The sequence below is a fragment of the Chlorocebus sabaeus genome, chromosome 8 (genome assembly GCF_047675955.1).
Source record: "Chlorocebus sabaeus isolate Y175 chromosome 8, mChlSab1.0.hap1, whole genome shotgun sequence".
Taxonomy (NCBI): domain Eukaryota; kingdom Metazoa; phylum Chordata; class Mammalia; order Primates; family Cercopithecidae; genus Chlorocebus; species Chlorocebus sabaeus.
In genome coordinates this window covers 138,324,061-138,342,959 of record NC_132911.1, presented here as the reverse complement: position 1 = coordinate 138,342,959, position 18,899 = coordinate 138,324,061, and the positions used below count along the sequence as shown (strand labels likewise).

At 44.2% G+C, this 18,899-nt stretch overlaps 1 protein-coding gene across 3 annotated transcripts in view; it reads left to right on the top strand.

Moving 5' to 3' along the window:
- ZFAT (zinc finger and AT-hook domain containing) overlaps window positions 1–18,899 on the top strand; it is a 233,530-nt gene that overhangs the window by 107,819 nt on the left and 106,812 nt on the right. For all 3 annotated transcript variants that reach the window (XM_008001600.3, XM_008001598.3, XM_038000102.2), the window contains 3 exons: window positions 207–439; window positions 12,508–12,595; window positions 14,770–14,919. In XM_008001600.3, coding sequence (XP_007999791.3) covers window positions 207–439; window positions 12,508–12,595; window positions 14,770–14,919 — 471 coding nt within the window. The remainder of the gene's footprint in view (window positions 1–206; window positions 440–12,507; window positions 12,596–14,769; window positions 14,920–18,899) is intronic.

Here is an 18,899-nt window from a genome sequence, read left to right as displayed (position 1 = left end):
CAAAAAATAGTAGCACCCTTAATATTTGCAACCTCCCACCTTTGAAAAGTAATTTTCAGGCAGAAATGTGGTGAAAAGTATGAAGGGCGACCTGGACAAGTGCAAGAGGGAGATAAATATGGTAGATAAAAAATAATAATAATTAAAAAAATTCAAAATCAGTCAAAAAAAACCTTCCTTGTTCTCATGTGAAAATATTTTTTTAGGCAAACTTTTTTGGTACCAAGTGCATTTTGATATGCATGTCCGCACCCACACCCGGGAACATCTGTATTATTGCTCCCAGTGTCATTATTCTTCCATCACCAAAAACTGCCTTAAACGCCACGTAATTCAGAAACACAGTAACATCTTGCTGAAGTGTCCCACTGACGGCTGTGACTACTCGACTCCAGATAAATATAAGCTACAGGCACATCTTAAAGTTCACACAGCGCTGGTAAGTAGCAAGCCCAAGCGGCAGCCCCGTCTCCCCTGGGTGCTCATTGCTTTCTCAAGTTTATGCATATATGTAGGTGTCCCCGCTATAGGTCAGCCCTGAAAACAGAGAGAGGTCCTTCTCCTTACACAGCTGTGCGCGTGACAGAGGCTTCCCAGGTTCCTTTTTAACAGCAAGAGTCTCTACTATGTTGAAAAAAGAGATTAGATGGAACAAATTGTTTCCTGTGCCAATTTTTGTAGCATCAGATAAAGTCTACAGAAGAAATAGCTATAGAGTAGAAGTCAAGTCAGAATTTCTTAAATGACATTTTAAGGAATAATTAATAGCAGAGATAACAGTAATAGCTACTACTGAATGTGGTTGAGAGGTTGAATTAGATAATGCTGTACAGTGATGAGAACAATATTTGGTTCATAGTAGATGTTGATGACCACTATTGTCACAGTTTTGTGTCATTTTAATCTCTGGGAGAGAATGTCTTTGAAGCACTTATTTTTAAAAAGTGATATGTTAATTCAAGATGCTGTTAATATTCACGAAGGTAAATTTCTTTAGGTCTTTGGTGGAGGATCTCATAACACAATGAATGAATGTTTATTTTTGCAAATTCTAATCTAACTCAAGAGGCTGACACCTGAGAGTGATTTGAGACTTCTCAAAGTTATAAAGGAAGCACATCTGGCCCCAGGTGTGGTTCTGTTTTAATTGAATGCCTTTTTATGCTACAGACAGCAAAAAGTGAAGCTTCAGAAATTTGATATGCTACCATGGTTTCCTGGCATACAAATCATAGCAGTTTGTCACTAAGGGTCAAGTCGGGGTGTTTGGGTGTGGTGAGTAGGTCAGAGCATGGGCTTTGGGGTTGGACACCTGGATTCAAACACTGTCTCCAGCACTCTCACAGGCCCTGTGGCCTTGGGCAAGTCGCTTGTCTTTCCTGAGACCTGTATGAAATAGCCTTCTGTATAAGATACATATTTTTAAAATATCTATTTTATATACATCCACACACATATGCATATACACACACATACACAGATGTGTATATACATGTATTTATACACGTGCTTATACACACCTACACACATACACTTATATGCACACACACACACACATATGTATGGCACTCTAAAGAACTTGGCACCGTGCTTGTCATGCAGTTGACTGTGTACCCGCTATTGCATGTCACTCGGCACTTCTCAGTACACATCCTCTCTCCTTCCTTTTCTTTCTCTCTCTCTCTCTCTGAGTAGCATGTGAAGGCACGTTGTTTGTAGTTCCTCATGGAACTGCTGTTACGTAGATACTGCTTCCAGTACACTATTATGCCTGGGAAAAGTGAGGTGGCAGAATTCAGTAAAGTGATTTTGCTGGAAACTCATATGAAGTCAAGAGGGACTGAAGCCAGTACGAGAACAAGTTCTTGGGAGAAGCCTTTGAATATGGCAATAAAGACTAGGAAGCAGACTGCTGAGTTTTCACCCTGGCTCCCCCGTTTACCACGTTTTTAGCCTTGGGATAAGTCATGTGACCTGTTTGCCTCAGTTTACCCATCCTTGGGTGAGGATGAAGTGAGAGAATAGATGCAAATGTCTCAGAACAGTGCCTGGCATGGAGCAAGCACTGTGTGTCCTGGACTGTTACCATCATTGATTCTACTTCTGCTTTTGGAACTTGCTGCTCTGGATTTAGAGATTTTGAAACATAGGCTGAAAGAATGACAAGAAAAAGGAAGTTGTAAGTGAGCTTTACCACCTGGGACTGTATGTATTCTTCCACACCCAAATCTTGCCTGCCTGTTGTGAGGGACCCACAGTTCAGCCCAGAGATTTTCTTCCCCCAGCTGCTGATGCCCGGCCTCCTGGCCACATCCCTGGACCTCATGATCAGCGGGGGAGTGTCAGGAAGGTGTGCAGAGATCTTTGGCCCCAGTCTCATCTGCCTTCATTCTTCTTAATAAACCAGCATTTAAAGAGGTTTCTCTTTTCAACTTTATGTGGTTACGAATCTTCCTACTGAGAGGCTTATCTCTTCAGTGTGAATATGTAGGATGGCATCTGGGGAAATACATGTTGGGGGAAAGGGAAGGAACAGCTGCTGTCTTTATCCTGTGGGTCAGCTCCTTGTGTGATCTTAATTCTCATATTACTTCTAGGAGTTGGAGTATTTCCTCCACTGGGCAGATTAGGGGCCTGGCATTACAGAGTCGTTTGGTAATTTGTTCATGGCTGTGCCATTGGTAAGGGACAGAGACTAGAAGTTAATTCTAGATCCTTGAGGAATCGCCATACTGTTACTGGGTATATACCCAAAGGATTATAAATCATGCTGCTATAAAGACACATGCACACGTATGTTTATCGTGGCACTATTCACAATAGCAAAGACTTGGAATCAACCCAGGTGTCCATCAGTGACAGACTGGATTAAGAAAATGTGGCACATATACACCATGGAATACTATGCAGCCATAAAAAAGGATGAGTTCGTGTCCTTTGTAGGGACATGGATGCAGCTGGAAACCATCATTCTCAGCAAACTATCGCAAGAATAGAAAACCAAACACCGCATGTTCTCACTCATAGGTGGGAACTGAACAATGAGATCACTTGGACTCTGGAAGGGGAACATCACACACCGGGTCCTATTGTGGGGAGGGGACGGGGGGAGGAATAGCATTAGGAGATATACCTAATGTAAATGACGAGTTAATGGGTGCAGCACACCAACATGGCACAAGTATACATATGTAACAAACCTGCATGTTGTGCACATGTACCCTAGAACTTAAAGTATAATTTAAAAAAAAAAAAAAAGGGAAGGGAAGATAAATAAATGTTTTTACTTTAAAAAAAAAAAAAAAAGCATTTAAGTCCACATTCTCACCACTGCCCGGGGCTGCCCATTTTGTTGTAGTTGGTCATTAACATCAACCACATAGTTCTTGGTAGGTCTCTTGGACACTTGTCCATCATCTGAAGGAATGTGATTGAGGCAGATGTGCCATGAGGGCAGGGACTGTTGATTCTTTCTGTGCTGTTAAGTGGCAGTTGTGCTTTATGCTACGATAATAAAATTTCTGTGCAGCTAACTGCAAGAGAAGAGCAGCGTGCTGAATAAGGGGGTGTGACTTAGTTGACCTTATAAAAAAGATATGCTGGCGTGCTTCTCATTAGCTCTCATGTTTTCTTAGAAGTTGTAAATTTAACTTCAATCTTTTCCCTCACTGATATTTGCAGTTCTTCCAGCTGAGACGCTTTTAAAGGTGAATGTGTTGCCACTGCTTCCAAAGCCAGCCAGTGCTACCTGGAGGCCCCCTCCTCTATGTGTCAGGCATTGAGATTTTCAAGTAAGACCTGATCCCTGCCTGCAGGGTGCTCTTGGTTTTGTGAAGAGGGAGCTAAACAAGTAAATAGTAATGGCAAAATGGCAACGTGAGAGGGACAGTGACATCAATACAAGAGCGTACTCCCCCCCCAAAAAAATTTGCCTGGAAAGGACCTGGGAGGAAGGGTTCTGAGGGCTGTCTCAAGGAAGGGATTCTGAGGTTATGCGTAGATTTGGGCCAGGAAAGAGAGTGAGGAGGAAATTCCCAGCAGAGTCAACAGCACAAACCAAGGGGAAGCTTTTTGTGTTTACTCCAGGATGTTGAATTAGTGAACATTTTCCATGAAGCAGGTGGACCATATTGCCAACATAGTAAGATAGCATGATTTATGAAAACAGATTCCAGGATTTTTAGTTTAGACAACATTTGTCTTTTGAGCCTGCAAATTATTTTTGTAATGAAGCCAAGGGTACCAAGAAAATGCTGACACAGTAAAAAAAAAAAAAAGAAAAAGAAAAAAAAATTCTGCTTTTCCTGAATGAAGACTCTTTTGCTCTGATAATAAAGTTGCTATCGCCAAGTGTTTTAAATAGAATTCTGTATTTTCAAGGACAGTTAAGGTGGATTTTTTTTGGTAACAGCTTTACTTTATCAAGATATATTTTACATAGCGTACAATTTGCTCATTAAAGTGTGAAATCAAATTTTTTTTTTTTTTTTAGTATTTTCACGGAGTTGTGCAACTATCACCACAGCTAATTTCAGAGCTTTTTCATCATCTCATAAAGGAACCTGGTACCCATCAGCTGCCATCCCTTGTTCCCCTCCCTGAGTCCTAGGCAGCCACTAATCTGCTTTCTATATCTGTGGATTTGCCTGTTCTTTCTTTCATATGAAATTTCTTTCATTTCTTAAGAAAGAAATCATAAAATATGTATATTCAATACAGTCTTTTGTCACTCATTTCTGTCACTTAATTCATCCATGGTTTCCTTTTTATAGCTGAATAATATTCCATTGCATGGATACACTGCATTTCATCAGTTGATGGCATTTTTTAGTGGTAATTTCACCAAGACAGTACCTCCCAACTACAGGGTGTTTTAAATCCACAGGATTCTGTCCAATTCTTTGTGAAATCACCTAAGAAAGCATGGAGGTTAATTCTAGGAGGTTAAGTATTTACCTTTCCTTAAAAGGGTTTTCAAAAATTATGAAGTGTCTAAGAAGAATTATCCATGTTTTCATCACCACCCACCAGTATTTAGCTGTGTCATTGTCAACTGTTCTGACACTTGTACCGTCATTGCTGCCATGAAATGGATAAAACTGGGAATTTGGAATTATAGGACGGGACTCGCTGTGTGTCTGTGGACTGTGCAGACTGCTTGGTCTTTATTTCCCTTTACCTGAAAGTGGAGTGAAAAATACTTCCCTGCTTTCTCTGGATGGTGGCAGTGCTCCAGTGGGATAGCGTGACTGTGCTTTGTGATGTCAGAGTGCCTTATGGATGTCTATGTGGTTGATCTTAGGACTGTGATCATGGCAGGGTCTAGCTGGGTCAGGAGAATGGTGCTGTTCTGATCAGGAAATGCACGGGACCTGGGACGAGACCTTGCACCAGTGTGGGGCTTGGCTTCCTTACCTGTGACCCTGGAGATGGAAGCAGGTATTGTAATTCTGGCTACCTGGCCTTCTGCATTTGTTTCAGCATTTACTGCTTTCAGCATTTACTGCTTTCAGCACAGATTCCCATGAAGAGCAAAAACGAAGGAGATTAAAAGTAGCCATCTCCCCGACCTGCCCCTCAAATGGGCCCATATCCAAGTTCTTTCCAGTTGCACCAGGACTGTAGGATGATCTGGCTAAGTACCTGCTTCTGTGACTCTTACAGCCATTTATTAGCCAAGGATAAACCTAATGATTGGAAAGAATGTGTACATTTAACGAAGTTTCTTCCCACTACCTCCTTCTTCCAGTTAGTTAACTAGATGATGTCAACTTATAGTCAAAGATGTCTTGGCATTAAAGAAATACAGGGACCTAGTCAAGAGAGTGAGTCAGTGACATTTCTGGAGCAAATCCACTGTTTACAGAACTGTGCAAACTTTATAAAGGGGGCACTTGAGCAAACACAGTTTTAGTAGGATGAGAGGAGGCTTTAGGTTCTGATATGCCCGAGTTCAGACCCCATATCTGTCTCTGTGATTTGGGGCAAATCCTTAGCCTCCGTGACCCTCAGTTTTCTAAGCTGTAAAAATGTAGATAAAAAAATACTTTTCTCTGCCTCTTTGGATTATGAGGACTGCATTAGAAAATATGTACTGTACAGAACACCCAAGTCAGCATTCTCTCTCTCTCTCTCTCTCAAAAACGAAACAAAACAACAACAAAAATCCATTAGAAGGTTGTGAAATCAGTTTAGTGACTCATAGCTAGGATATCTTATAAATGAAACAGAATAAAATAAAATAGAACTTGTCAGCATTATTCACCTCTACCAAGTGTAAGTATTATTTTCAGAGGTGTTTGTTTCGGTGTTTAAATGTTTATCTGTTAGTGTGTGCATGAATGTGCTGGGTGGTGCTGTCAGATGGGTGACCCCTGTGGGTCTCCTTAAATAGATATTTAGTGGCCTAAATCACATAATTCGTGACCTCCTCAGTCAGAGTCACATGGTGATAATTGTTATGAATGAGTTTCCTGAGCTCTTACCTCCACCATAATCTGATAATCTGTTATTTTAAAGTTCCTCCTGACACAAAAAGTGAAGGGGGCCAGCCCCTCCACACCTGTGGGTATTTCTCGTCAGGTGGAATGAGAGACTGAGAAAGAAATAAGACACAGAGACAAAGCATAGAGAAAGAAAAGTGGGCCCAGGGGACTGGCGCTCAGCATGCAGAGGACCTGCACCAGCACCGGTGTCTGAGTTCCCTCAGTATTTATTAATTACTATTTTCACTATCTCAGCAAGAGGAATGCGACAGGAGAGCAGGGTGATAGTGGGGAGAAGGTCAGCAAGAAAATATGTGAGCAAAGGAGTCTGCGTCACAAATAAGTTCAGGGGAAGGTACTATGCCTGGTTGTGCACGTAGGCCAGATTTATGCTTCTCTCCACCCAAATATCTCAGTGGAGTAAAGAGTAACAGAGCAGCATTGCTGCCAACATGTCTTGCCTCCCGCCACAGGGCAGCTTTTCTCCTATCTCAGAATTGAACAGATGTACAATCGGGTTTTATACCGAGACATTCAGTTCCCAGGGGCAGGCAGGAGACAGTGGCCTTCCTCGATCTCAACTGCAAGAAGCCTTCCTCTTTTATTAATCCTCCTCAGCACAGGCCCTTCACAGGTGTCAGGCTGGGGGACAGTCGGGTCTTTCCCATCCCACGAGGCCGTATTTCGGACTATCACATGGGGGGAAACCGTGGACAATACCCGGCTTTCCAAGGCAGAGGTCCCTGCAGCTTTCCGCAGTGCATTGTGCCCCTGGTTTATTGAGACTGGAGAATGGCGATGACTTTTACCAAGCATACTGCTTGTGAACATTTTGTTAACAAGGCACATCCTGCACAGCCCTAGGTCCCTTAAACCTTGATTCCATACAACACATGTTCCTGTGAGCTCAAGGATGGGGCAAAGTTATAGATTAATAGCATCTCAGGACAAAGCAATTGTTCAGGGTACGGGTCAAAATGGAGTTTCTTATGTCTTCCCTTTCTACATAGCCACAGTAACAGTCTGATCTCTCTTTCTTTTCCCTACTCAAAAGTGTGAGGCAGCAGGAAGTGGAGCATCTGGTGGATGTTTATGATATACCAGTTTATTCCCTTTATTTCTGACCTGTGTTGCTTCTCAGAAAACCTCAAAGATAACCTGATGCTAAGGGTCTTGTAGCAGTTACAGCCCGAGCTTGGGAGTTGGTGCATTTGATGTTCCATTCTGACTCTGGGACTTAGAAGTGGTGTGGCTCCATAACCTAACAAATCCCCTGGAAATGAAGCCAACAGGACCCACTTCCATGGGAATTTAGCGAGATCATGTTTGTAAGGGACACAGCATAGTCCCAGGCATATAGGGAGGGGCCTGTCCAGAGTAATTCAGGATTAGGATTAGGATTAGGATTAGAAGGATTAGGATCCTTCTAATCCTCCATTTTAGTAGGAGAAGAAGGAGGAAGAGGAGGAATAGTAATAGTGATTGGTGGTGGTGCATCTATTGAGTCTGATGGTCTCCCAACAAATGTTTAGAATACCTAACCTTTGTCACTGAGAAACGCATAGTCTTTCTTTGGCTATAAAGGTACACATATTTAAAAGAAATCTTACATGTACTTTCTGGAGATAAGCTAAAATAATATGTTGCCAACAAAGCACTGAGAAGCGAGAGGAAACTACTTTCAATCTCTTTCTGGAAATAAATGGGTACACACAGTCAGTATGTGTACTTTTAAAGTAGAGGAAATGTTATTTAATTAAAATGATTGTACATAATGTTTTCCCTTCCCACGAGCTTTAAGAAAATGATCTTTTCTTAGTTGATCACGAAACAAGTTTGCTTCTGTATTGCTCCATCTAGGTGTTTTATCCACTGTCCAGGAGACCTCAGGCTACCACAGCATGTTGTGCATAGAATAGCTTCATTTCAGCAAAAACTGAGATTCTAAATTGAAAGGGCATCACATGGCAAAACAGAACTATTTCCAGTGGAAAGGAAAATCCTTGAGTTGAAATCCTAAATCGAGCACATTTCTGGCTCTCTTCTAACTTGTTCAAATCAGTTGCAATTTCGACATCACTTTTCCTGTGCTTTGCTGCACTTTCTGCAGACATCCTCACGGATTGTTGGGTTCCACGTGTGGGCACATCTCTTTCTTGATGAGCATTCGAGCCCCTGAGAATCTCACACCTCTTCCTCAGTGCAGCGCCTGACACATAACGGGCCCTATAGCAGCTGAGGAATGAATGAGTGAGTCCGTGGAGGACAGCACATGCCATAACTGTGGTCTTTATTCCTGAGAAATGGTTGAGTAGAAACCCCCACCTTTATTTTTTAAAGCACCTGCCGCTAAGGCATAGACCAGATGAGGTCTGCCCGGAGCAAAGAGCTGGGCTGTGAGCCTCAGGCTTGGAGCTGACCTTGCACCCCAGGCCATACTGCAGCTTCCTGCGGCATCTCCTTTCTTTCAAGGCCATTTCTGTCAGAGCAAACAGACTCCAAAAGCTGCGCTCTCCTACCGTCATTAAGGCATGGGTCTCTCAGACTCTCCATCTCTGCTGGGAGCTCTTTTAACCACCACTCTTTTTAAGTTTGCTGTGTCAGTCTGAGTTTTCATCTCTGGTATGGAACTGAGGTTTTGAAAAAGAAGTAAATGAGTCCTAAGAGTTCTCCCGACAACCCCCACCCAGTACCCTTTACCACCATCTGTGTCCTTCTGACAGTCTTCAAAGGTATCAAAAAATAAGGGGCCCTGATAAACTCTGAGATAAATTGCTTTCTGACTATCAGAGATTAAAAGAAAAAAAATCAAATAGCGGAGGCTCAGGGGAGATCACTGTAAACTCCTTCAAAGCCCTTTTGAACGCCAACTCTGATTATGTGGGCACCGAGAGGCAGCCAGGGGTGGTGGAGGTCTCCAGGATGCCCGCCTAACCCGGGGCATCTTGCCCGAGGCCAAGGGCAGAGGAGAACGGTAACAGGAGTCCTCTGAGGAGCCCTGAGCCCGTGGTGTAGCCTGGCTGGGGGTCTGTGGCATTGCCTGGCCGGAAAACTCAGGACAGTTTCGTAAGACATGCCTGGACCCTTTGGACATGTGCGCTTGGCTGGCGTTGCTTGGTATTCAGATGTTTGGTGGGAAAGGCATCCAAACCATTTAGTTGTTCAGAGGGACTTTTGGTTTGGTTTGGTTTTGGTTTTTAATGTAAAGTACGCTTTGTCTAAGTGTGCGCCGGTGAACACCAAAGCAGGTGGAGGGTGCTCATTCAGATCCCGCTCTCGGAGACTCCCGGGGAGTATGAGCCCATGAGAAGGGCTGATGTCTCAGGCTGAGTTGCATGATAGCAACATGGAAACCATAGCAGCAAAGTCTTTCAGATTTATTGGGCACTCACTATAGGACAGGCTCCATTCTAAACACTCCATGTGTTTTTCATCTCCTTTATCCTTCTTGTGACCCTGTGAAGGAGGCATTGTTTTTTATTGCCATTTTACAGACAATGAAACGGAGGCACTGAGAGGTTAAATCACTTGTGCAAAGTTCCACAGCTAATAAGGGGCAAAACCAAGATTTGAACCCAGGGGCTCAGAGCCCTGAACCTGGTCTGCTAGTCGGGGTCTCACAAGAGCAAGAGCTCTGGAGTCCAGCTCTGCCCTTCGTGTAGTGTGAACCTTGGGCAAGTTTCTAAAGGCCTCATAGGATATGGTATGTAAAGCACTTTGCATCCAGTGAGTTCTTACGAAGTGGTAGCTCTTGTGCTTTTCATTATTTAGAGTAGGAGTCGACTGCCCAGCGGGGAGCACAGTGAGGATTGCATTCATCACACAAGGCATGGAACACACTTGGTGCCTTGTGGAGCTCACAGTAGGGGCTCCACCAGTAGAGGGAATTAGTCCTTCTGTAAATCCAAGAGAGCATGGAGCGGATTAACCTCCCCCAAAACACACACAGCCCAAAACATTTCCTTGCAGTGGTAGTTCTGCATATTTTGCTTTTACTTTTTGTTCAGCTCTCTGCACAGAGTCCTCCCTACCAGGATTTGGCTCTCTGTAAGCTGTGGGTTTGGTAAGCTTGGCAATCAAAAGTGCCTCAGACTGGTGTATAAACAGCAGATATTTACTGTCACACCATCCTGGAGAGCAGAAGGCAGAGGTCAAGGTGTTGGCAGGGCCGCTTCCTCCTGAGGGCCATGGGGGAGGGAGGATGTGGTCCGTGCCTCTCTGTGAGCTTCAGGTGATTTGCTGTCTGTCTTTGGCGTTTCTTGGCTGGCAGATGCATTGCTGTGGTTTCTGCCTCCATCTGCACATGGTGTTCTCCCTGTGTGCAGTTCTGTGTTCAAATTTCCCCTTTTTATAAGGACACCAGTCACATTGGATGAGGGCCCACCCTAGTGACCTCATTTTGACTGGATTACCTCTGTAAAGACCCTGTTTCCAAATAAGTTTACATTCTGAGGTATTGGAGGTTGGGACTCTGACATATGATTTTTTAGGGGATGTAATTCAACCAATAACACCCATGCTGGGGGAAAAGAGAGATATGAAATCACCCTCAAGTGGGCGCTGAGAGCAAAGGGAGGTGAGCAAAAGCCATAGCTTGATAATTCACAAAAGCATCTTCCTAACTGAGAATGTTACACCATGGTGGTCCCGGCTGTGAAGCTGCAGCAGTGCAGGATGAACAACTTACCTGCAGCCTCAGTGGGCCACGGGTCTTACAGGGGCAGGAGGCATCGTGGGTGGGCATCCGCACACTCTACTTCTAACACTGGCTCCTCCTCTCAGACTTTGGGCTTATCTCCTGGGCCTCGTTTTCTTAATCTGTAACATGAGCATGAACTGTGCCTATCTTTTGTGAGTGGTTGTGAGTCTCAGTACAATCACTTGCCCATGCAATCCCTGCGTTGAGTGCTGGCAGAAATAATATGCACTTGGGTTGTAGAGTAGCACTGGTCTGTGTGGTAGATCAAGCCTTGAGGTTGAGTACCACCCACCTCCACAGAACTCTCCCCTCTAAGCCCCATCCCTTCCTTTTTAAATGGAGCTGTTGCCATTTCCCCATTTCCCTACACTTGAGCTCCCCAGGCTGTGTAGGGGATCTCAAGTAGGGGATCGCCAGGTAAATCCTGTATGTATGTGCTTGGGAGGGTATACTTTGTCTGGTTTTGATGAAGCTGATGATAATGATGGTGCTAATGAGAATGCTAGTGTTGCTGATGGTGATGGTGGTCATGGTGATGGTGGTGGTGATGGTGGCAGTGTTGGCGGTGTTGGTTGTGGTGGTGGTGATGACTGTTGGTGGTGGCGATGATGGTGATGGTAGTGATGACTGTTGCTAGCATTAGTGGTGGTGATGGTGGTGATGATGATGGTGATGGTGGTGACGACTGTTGCTAGCATTAGTGGTGGTGGTGGTGGTGGTGGTGGTGTTGGTTGTGGTGGTAATGACTATTGATGATAGTGCTGGTGGTGGTGGTGATGATGGTGATGGTGGTCGTGGTGATGGTGGCGATGACTGTTGATAATGCTACTGGTGGTGATGGTGGTGGTGATGATGGTGATGGTGATGACTGTTGATAGCACTAGTGGTAGTGGTGGTGGCAGTGGTGATGATGGTGATGGTGGTCGTGGTGTTGTTGACGGTGGTGGTGATGGTGTTGCTTGTGGTGGTGGTAATGACTGTTGATAGTGCTGGTGGTGGTGGTGATGATGGTAATGGTGATGGTGGTCATGGTGTTGATGGTGGTGGTGATGGTGTTGGTTGTGGTGGTGATGACTATTGATGATAGTGCTGGTGGCAGTGGTGATGATGGTGATGATGGTGGCAGTGGTGATAGTGGTGATGACTGTTGATAGTGCTAGTGGTGATGGTGGTATTGATGATGGTGGTGGTGGTGATGACTGTTGATAGCACGAGTGGTAAGTGGTGGTGGTGGTGGGTGATGATGGTAATAGTGATGGTTATTTTTTACAGACCACAGATTTAAATGAGAAAGTCAATTGACTGTGTTCTCTTTCTATTAAGGACAAAAGGAGTTATTCTTGTCCTGTTTGTGAAAAGTCTTTTTCAGAAGATCGATTGATAAAGTCACATATCAAGACCAACCATCCTGGTAAGGTTGTGCATTTTAGAGTGGAAGATTAATGTTAAAAATTTATTTTAAAACAATGTTTTACATCAACTGCACTACATAGAAATAAAAAGGGATGAAGCTGTGAATACATTCATGGGAAACAAACATCTTTATTCGATGCTGGAAAGTTGATGTAATTATTTATTGCCTTTTGTTCTTTTATCGGTCTTCAGATGCATATACCCTCACCCCTGCAATTTCAGTGATACCCCCTGCCCCTTTTAACGGGAACTTTGCATACCTTTGGATGGGTCGTATATGAGTCATAAGCTTGTGTTACCCGGAGTGGTGATTTGTAAGGGGTGTTGGCTCCTGCCCAGGCTGAGGAGCATCCTTGAGTTGGAGAGACCATCACCACAGGTCTTCTCACATTCCACACCACTCAGGTGCATGAGGCACCAGCTACCTGGTGGGTGTTCGTGCCTTGTCATTTCTGTTCGTGCCACTTGGAACATTTTCCCTTCTGCCCTGCCTAGTTAATTCCTGTTCATTCTTTACATTCTTCCTCAGACCCCTGCCTTTGGGGAGGCTGTTGTAGCTTCCAGTCTGGCTGAGGGTCTACCCCCAACCCCTGCTAACGTCATACACAGCACACTGACCACTGTGCTCCTGTCACTGTGACTCTCCAGCCACTCCCAGGGGCTCCCTGAGGCAAGGCTTATCCTCAGATCTCCAGTGCCTCCACAGGCAGGCTTGAGAAAGCAGATGAGGGTGTTGTGTGTTTTATGAGGGAGTAACAGATATTCCTTCTAAATGCGCCTCTCCCTTCGTACGTGTCTTTTTTCCTGTTCTTTATTTTGTATCTGCTCTTGGTATAAGGGAAATGACTCACTGATTATAAATGGAGGAAGATGAAGAAATAACAGAAGGTCACTAACACTTATGTTTTAGCTGGGAATGGACAGAGCTGTGAGGCCTTCGTCTGTGTGGGAACCATGTGGGCTACGTGCTTCTCTGAAGGCCCAGCTCTGTCCTCCTCACTTTAACTCATGTCCTAAGTGACATGGGATCCAATGTGAGCCAAAGTCATTCTTAAAACAGCTAGCCTTTGCTGATGAATAGATGTAAGACATTATTTTGTTATTATTTTAAACTTTTTATTCCAGAAAATCCCCAAATACAGGAGCACACAGAACAATGCCGGGAACCTCCTGTAGCTGTCACTCAGCTTCCACAGTTACCCACATTTTGTCAAACTGTTTCATGTATCCAACACACACTCTTTTCTTCTTCTAGGATATTTTAAAGTATATTCCAAACAGCATGTAATTCCTCCATAAAACCTTTAAAATGCATCTCTAACTAATAAGGATTGCTTTCAACATAACTACCATGTCACCAGTAAAGCAAACAGGATAACTGTGATTGATTATTGCCACCTATTATAAGTCTGTTTAAAATTTCCCCAATTTCCCCAGGATTTTTCTTTTTTATTTATTTATTTATTTTTGAGACGGAGTCTCACTGTGTCGCCCAGGCTGGAGTGCAGTGGTGCAGTCCTGGCTCACTGCAAGTTCCGTCTCCTAAGTTCATGCCATTCTCCTGCATCAGCCTCCTAAGTAGCTGGGACTACAGGTGTCCGCCACCATACCCAACTAATTTTTTTGTATTTTTTTGTGGAGACGGGGTTTCACCGTGTTAGCCAGGATGGTCTCAATCTCCTGACTTCGTGATCCACCCGCCTTGGCCTCCCAGAGTGCTGGGATTACAGGCGTGAGCCACCATGCCCGGCCAGGATTTTTCTTTTTAACTGTTGGTTCACTTGAACCGGCATCCATGCATTTGCATCTAGTGGCTTTGTTCCTTACGTTTCTGTTTCTTGTTTTCTCTAGTGCCCCCCTTGTGCTTTTTTCCATGACGTTTACTTATGGGGGAAACTGAGTCACTTTTCCTGTAGACAATTTCAGTTTCTGCATTTGTGTGGTTATTGCCTTGTGATGTTGCTTCTCCATTCCTCAAATGTGATGTTAACAGATATTGAGATCTGAGACTTGATTTGATTCTGGTTTAACTTTTTAAGTGAAAATCCTGTCTCTGGACACCATGAGGCACACCTTGATTCCTCCTGTGGTGCTGCTTAGCGATGAGGTTTATTTGTGTCTAACTTCCCCTGAGGTGCTCTGACTCCTTCTCACATCCTGCTTTTCTTCTAGAGGTCTCCATGAGCACCATTTCTGAGGTTCTTGGGAGGAGGGTTCAGCTGAAAGGGCTAATTGGAAAGAGAGCCATGAAATGCCCATATTGTGACTTTTATTTCATGAAGAATGGCTCAGACCTTCAGCGTCATATTTGGGCTCATGAAGGTGAGTATTCATCTTTCCAAATTGGGTACCTTGTTAACTTTGTGCTTCCATCCTTCGTTTTGAGAGTACATTAAGAGGAAGCCATATCTTCACATCCCTGCTGTTAGAATTTCCTTAGCACACTGAGAAGTGTGTCCATCAACCAGCTACAAACAGTAATTTAAACTATTACTCGATTGGTTGCAATTGCAATGAGTAGAGGTGTGCACTCCTTCATAGGTCTCATTGCAATTGTAGTGAAATAAATCACCACGACTCCCCTGCTGGAATGTAGGTACCTTGAGAACAGGAACACCAGAGTCTTATTCTTGGCAGGAGCTCCAGTGCCCCCACTGTGCCCTGTGCATAGCAGGTTTCCTAGAACTGTTGGGATTATGAATGAAGGAAGGAGGGCAGCAAGTAGTTCTCCCGTTCCAGCAGTGTGAAGTGTTGCCATTCAGGCTATGGAGAAGGAATTCAGAAGGGGGAAGTGCAGGATGGAGATGAGGGAATGGATAGAAGAAGGTGGGCTGTGCTTTCGGGTTGCTTGCCGATGAAGGGAAGTGCAGGGCCACTCTCAGGCTTTGGGAAGTTGGAAGTGAAGATTCTGCTAGCGCAACAGACCGTCACCTTTGTTTTCTCCCAGTGTATAAAGACATGGCCCTCCTGGGGACTAGGGTAGGAGCCGAGGGGCCAGGGAAAACCCTTCCAGATACCTGCATCAGATCCCTGCCTGTTATTTAGGAACCTGGAATGCTGCAGATAGGAAAAAAGACTAGAGAGGGTTGAAGGATAAACTATTTTCTACAATATTGGATAAAATGACCTATTTATAGGTCCTAGGGAAGGAACTATTAGGGAGAGAGATACTGATGGTTCAGTAAGGAGAATTGTAACTGACAGGTTGGGAACGTGGAGAAGGCAGAAGGAGTTGAAATAAATTCCAAGGTAGGAAGCTACTTTTTTGTTTACCAGCATATAATGAGCACCTATTAGATGCCAGTGCTCAGTGTTTGACTCACGTTATTGGAGTCAGTATTCTCAACAACCTTAGAGGTGGGTGCTGTTACCATCCCTATTTTACCAATGAGGAAAATGAGGCTTAGAGAGGTGAAGTAATTTGCCCAGGGTCACACAGCTGACAAGTAGTGAACTGGGATTTGAACCAATGCCATCTGATTCCAAAACCCTTGCTCTTCTCTTCTGCACTGACTTGTTTCTGGAGGAGGAGTCCCCTCCTACACTGAGACAGTAGTGAAGGGGGTGAGGGTGGCAGCAGGTACGTGTATATACATGTGTTGTTTCTTTGTTATGAAGTTGAAGGCATTCATAGCCGATGGTCACAGTTTGCTCAGCAAAGAATGCCAAGAAGGCAGACTTGGAGTGGCATTCATGGGAATCGGCAGGGAGCTGACCCTGATGGAAGCACAGAGGGTCCAGCGGAGGCTGGAGACCATGGGCTTATCAAGGCATCAAACTGTAATTGTACTTACGTGAGAAGAAGTGAGAGAACGGGGTTCAAATTCCACCCTCACCATGTATGATGAACAAATAATTCCTTCTCTTTGAAACTCAGTTTATTTATCTATAATGTGATCTGCCTTGGGGTTTGTTGCAAGGATCAATGAGATAATTTATGTAAAGCCCACAGTAGAAGGCTTAGCACATATTAGGTGCTTAATACATGGCTGATGCTATTGTGTTAAGTAAATACTTGTGATGATGCAGTAATGCTGCATATTTGCAATTTGAAAGTAATCTAATATTTTAAGCGACTTCAGAATTGATAAAGATTCAGAAAGCCAAAGGCTGCTGTATCCTGGCATCTTTCTTTTTTTCTTTTTTCTAATTTGTGACTTTCTCTGTAATGATGGAATCACAAAGGAAACAGGATATCAGTATACACACTACAATGGGGTTCCTTGGAATTGATCCCTTGTACCATAAAATATCTCTTGTCTCCATTTACTCTTAACACATAGAACAAGAAGAACAAATTTAAAAACCCAAAACATTAAATTGAAAAAAGAAAGAAAAATAGAAAACACAGATATTGACTGTAGTCACAGAAATTAACCCTTTGTCTAGAATTTTGTGCATACTTGCAACATTTGTTGCTTGGAGGACCTGCAACTTTGTTCAAGGTTTCCTAATAGTCAAGCAGTGGACCTGGGGCCCATCCATGACAGCAGTTCTAAACATTGGCTCTTAGGGGAGAATTTAGAGTAGACAGTGTCTTGGTATGTCGCCTTGCGGTGAATGCCATGTTGTGGATGATCTGGAGATGCACAGCTGGTTGACCTGCACCATCTCGTTTTCCATGACCGTATGTCCCAGAGCACACGAAAGTGCGGAGTTGTTGAGGTGACTCCCCAGGGTTCCACAGCCGGCCTGTGGGTGTGCAAAGATGTTAATGGAAATACGTGTACTTCAGTCTCTGTGTTGCTTCTCTTTCTAGTCATAATAAGGAACAGAAATTAGGAATTTGGCTTCTCCAGGACTGGAAGACAGTGCATGTCTTCATTTTTGAGTTCTTTTAATGTTTTAGAAAGAGCACCAGGCCAAATAGTGCCTGAATATACTCAGCTGTTCACACATTTGTGAAGGATCTAAAGACAGCAGGGATGCACCATGCTCCCTCTTTGTATGGTTATTGTGGGCTTCTCCTCTGTGGTGGTGGTAGTCCTGAGCCATCTGTAGCTTTGATTCGGGGTTGAAATGCCTGCTGAGGGTCATGTGAGATACGGAGAGACGCCGCTTGACCCAGACTAGCACCACAGCCGTGGCCCTGCTCTTGTGAGAGTGTGTTGTAAATGACCAACCCAGAACAATGGATCTGGTGCCCTGAAGGCTTCTTGGGAAGTGACTCCTGGTCCTGTCGTTTTACAGAGATGAGAACTGTGATCCAAACATAAGTTCAAGGGCACACAGCCTGTTGATGCTTATGGTTAGATTATTACTTCATCTCTAGAAACCCCGGCCAGAGCTGGGCTTTGCGTGGGCCCTAAGGGACATCAGACCCCGATGTGCATCTCAGCTCTGCGCCCCTGGGCATTGCCCTCAGCCTCTTTAAAGTGTTGGTTTCCTCAACTGCAAAGTCATAGGTAGTGTAAATAATGGGTGAAAATGTTTGGCTCGCTAAAAATTGTCTGCTTCATTACTGTGTTCAGGCTTGTTCCCCGCCCTCCTTCCCCTTCCCCCAGGCCCCAGCCCTTGTTCCTATAGCGCATCATACACCATATTGTAACGGCCTGTTTACCTGTCTGCATCTCCCACCGGACAGTGAAGGCTGGGATTCACTCTTCTCAGTTTCAAGATTAATCCTCAGTGCCTACTATGAAAATAGGTCCTTAGTAGACAGTTGGTGAATGAAGGAGTGGTGAATGCCAGGATGCCCCTACAGTCAGAGTCATCAGCCCATCAACCACCAGTTGGTAAAGCTTGATTTGTTTTACAAAGTAAATGTGCTTCCACATTTGGTCCTGGTGCCTGATCTTTTTGATTTTTTGCAAAGGGCCTTGGTGCCTTTGTGTTTAGTTCAGCTCAGTTCAACTGAATTTAGTGACTGTCTGCTCCACAGGATGCTCAGGGTCTCTGTCCTCAAGGAGTTCCCAGACTATGGGGAGAGGGCAGATATGAAGGACTCACTGTAGTGTGCAGTGAACGTTTCAGCTAGTAGAGAGTTACAGGAGTTGGGAATATTGATAGGGAGGTAGGGAAATCTACCAAGGAAGGTCAGAGAAAGCTGCAGGGTGGAGGCACCTGGTATCCCAGGAGGCAAGGGCATCCCAGGAGGAAGGCATAGCCTGGGGAAGAGCCTGGCATGGGAAGTGTGTGGTGCGTTAGGGCCAAGCAAGTATACCGCTGTGTTCAATGTGGATGTTTTATATATACATATCTATAAGGGTATTTAGATATGGATATATATATTCCTTCAGATTCACACACACATATTCATACACATATGTAAATATATAGAGATAGATATATACATTTTTCCC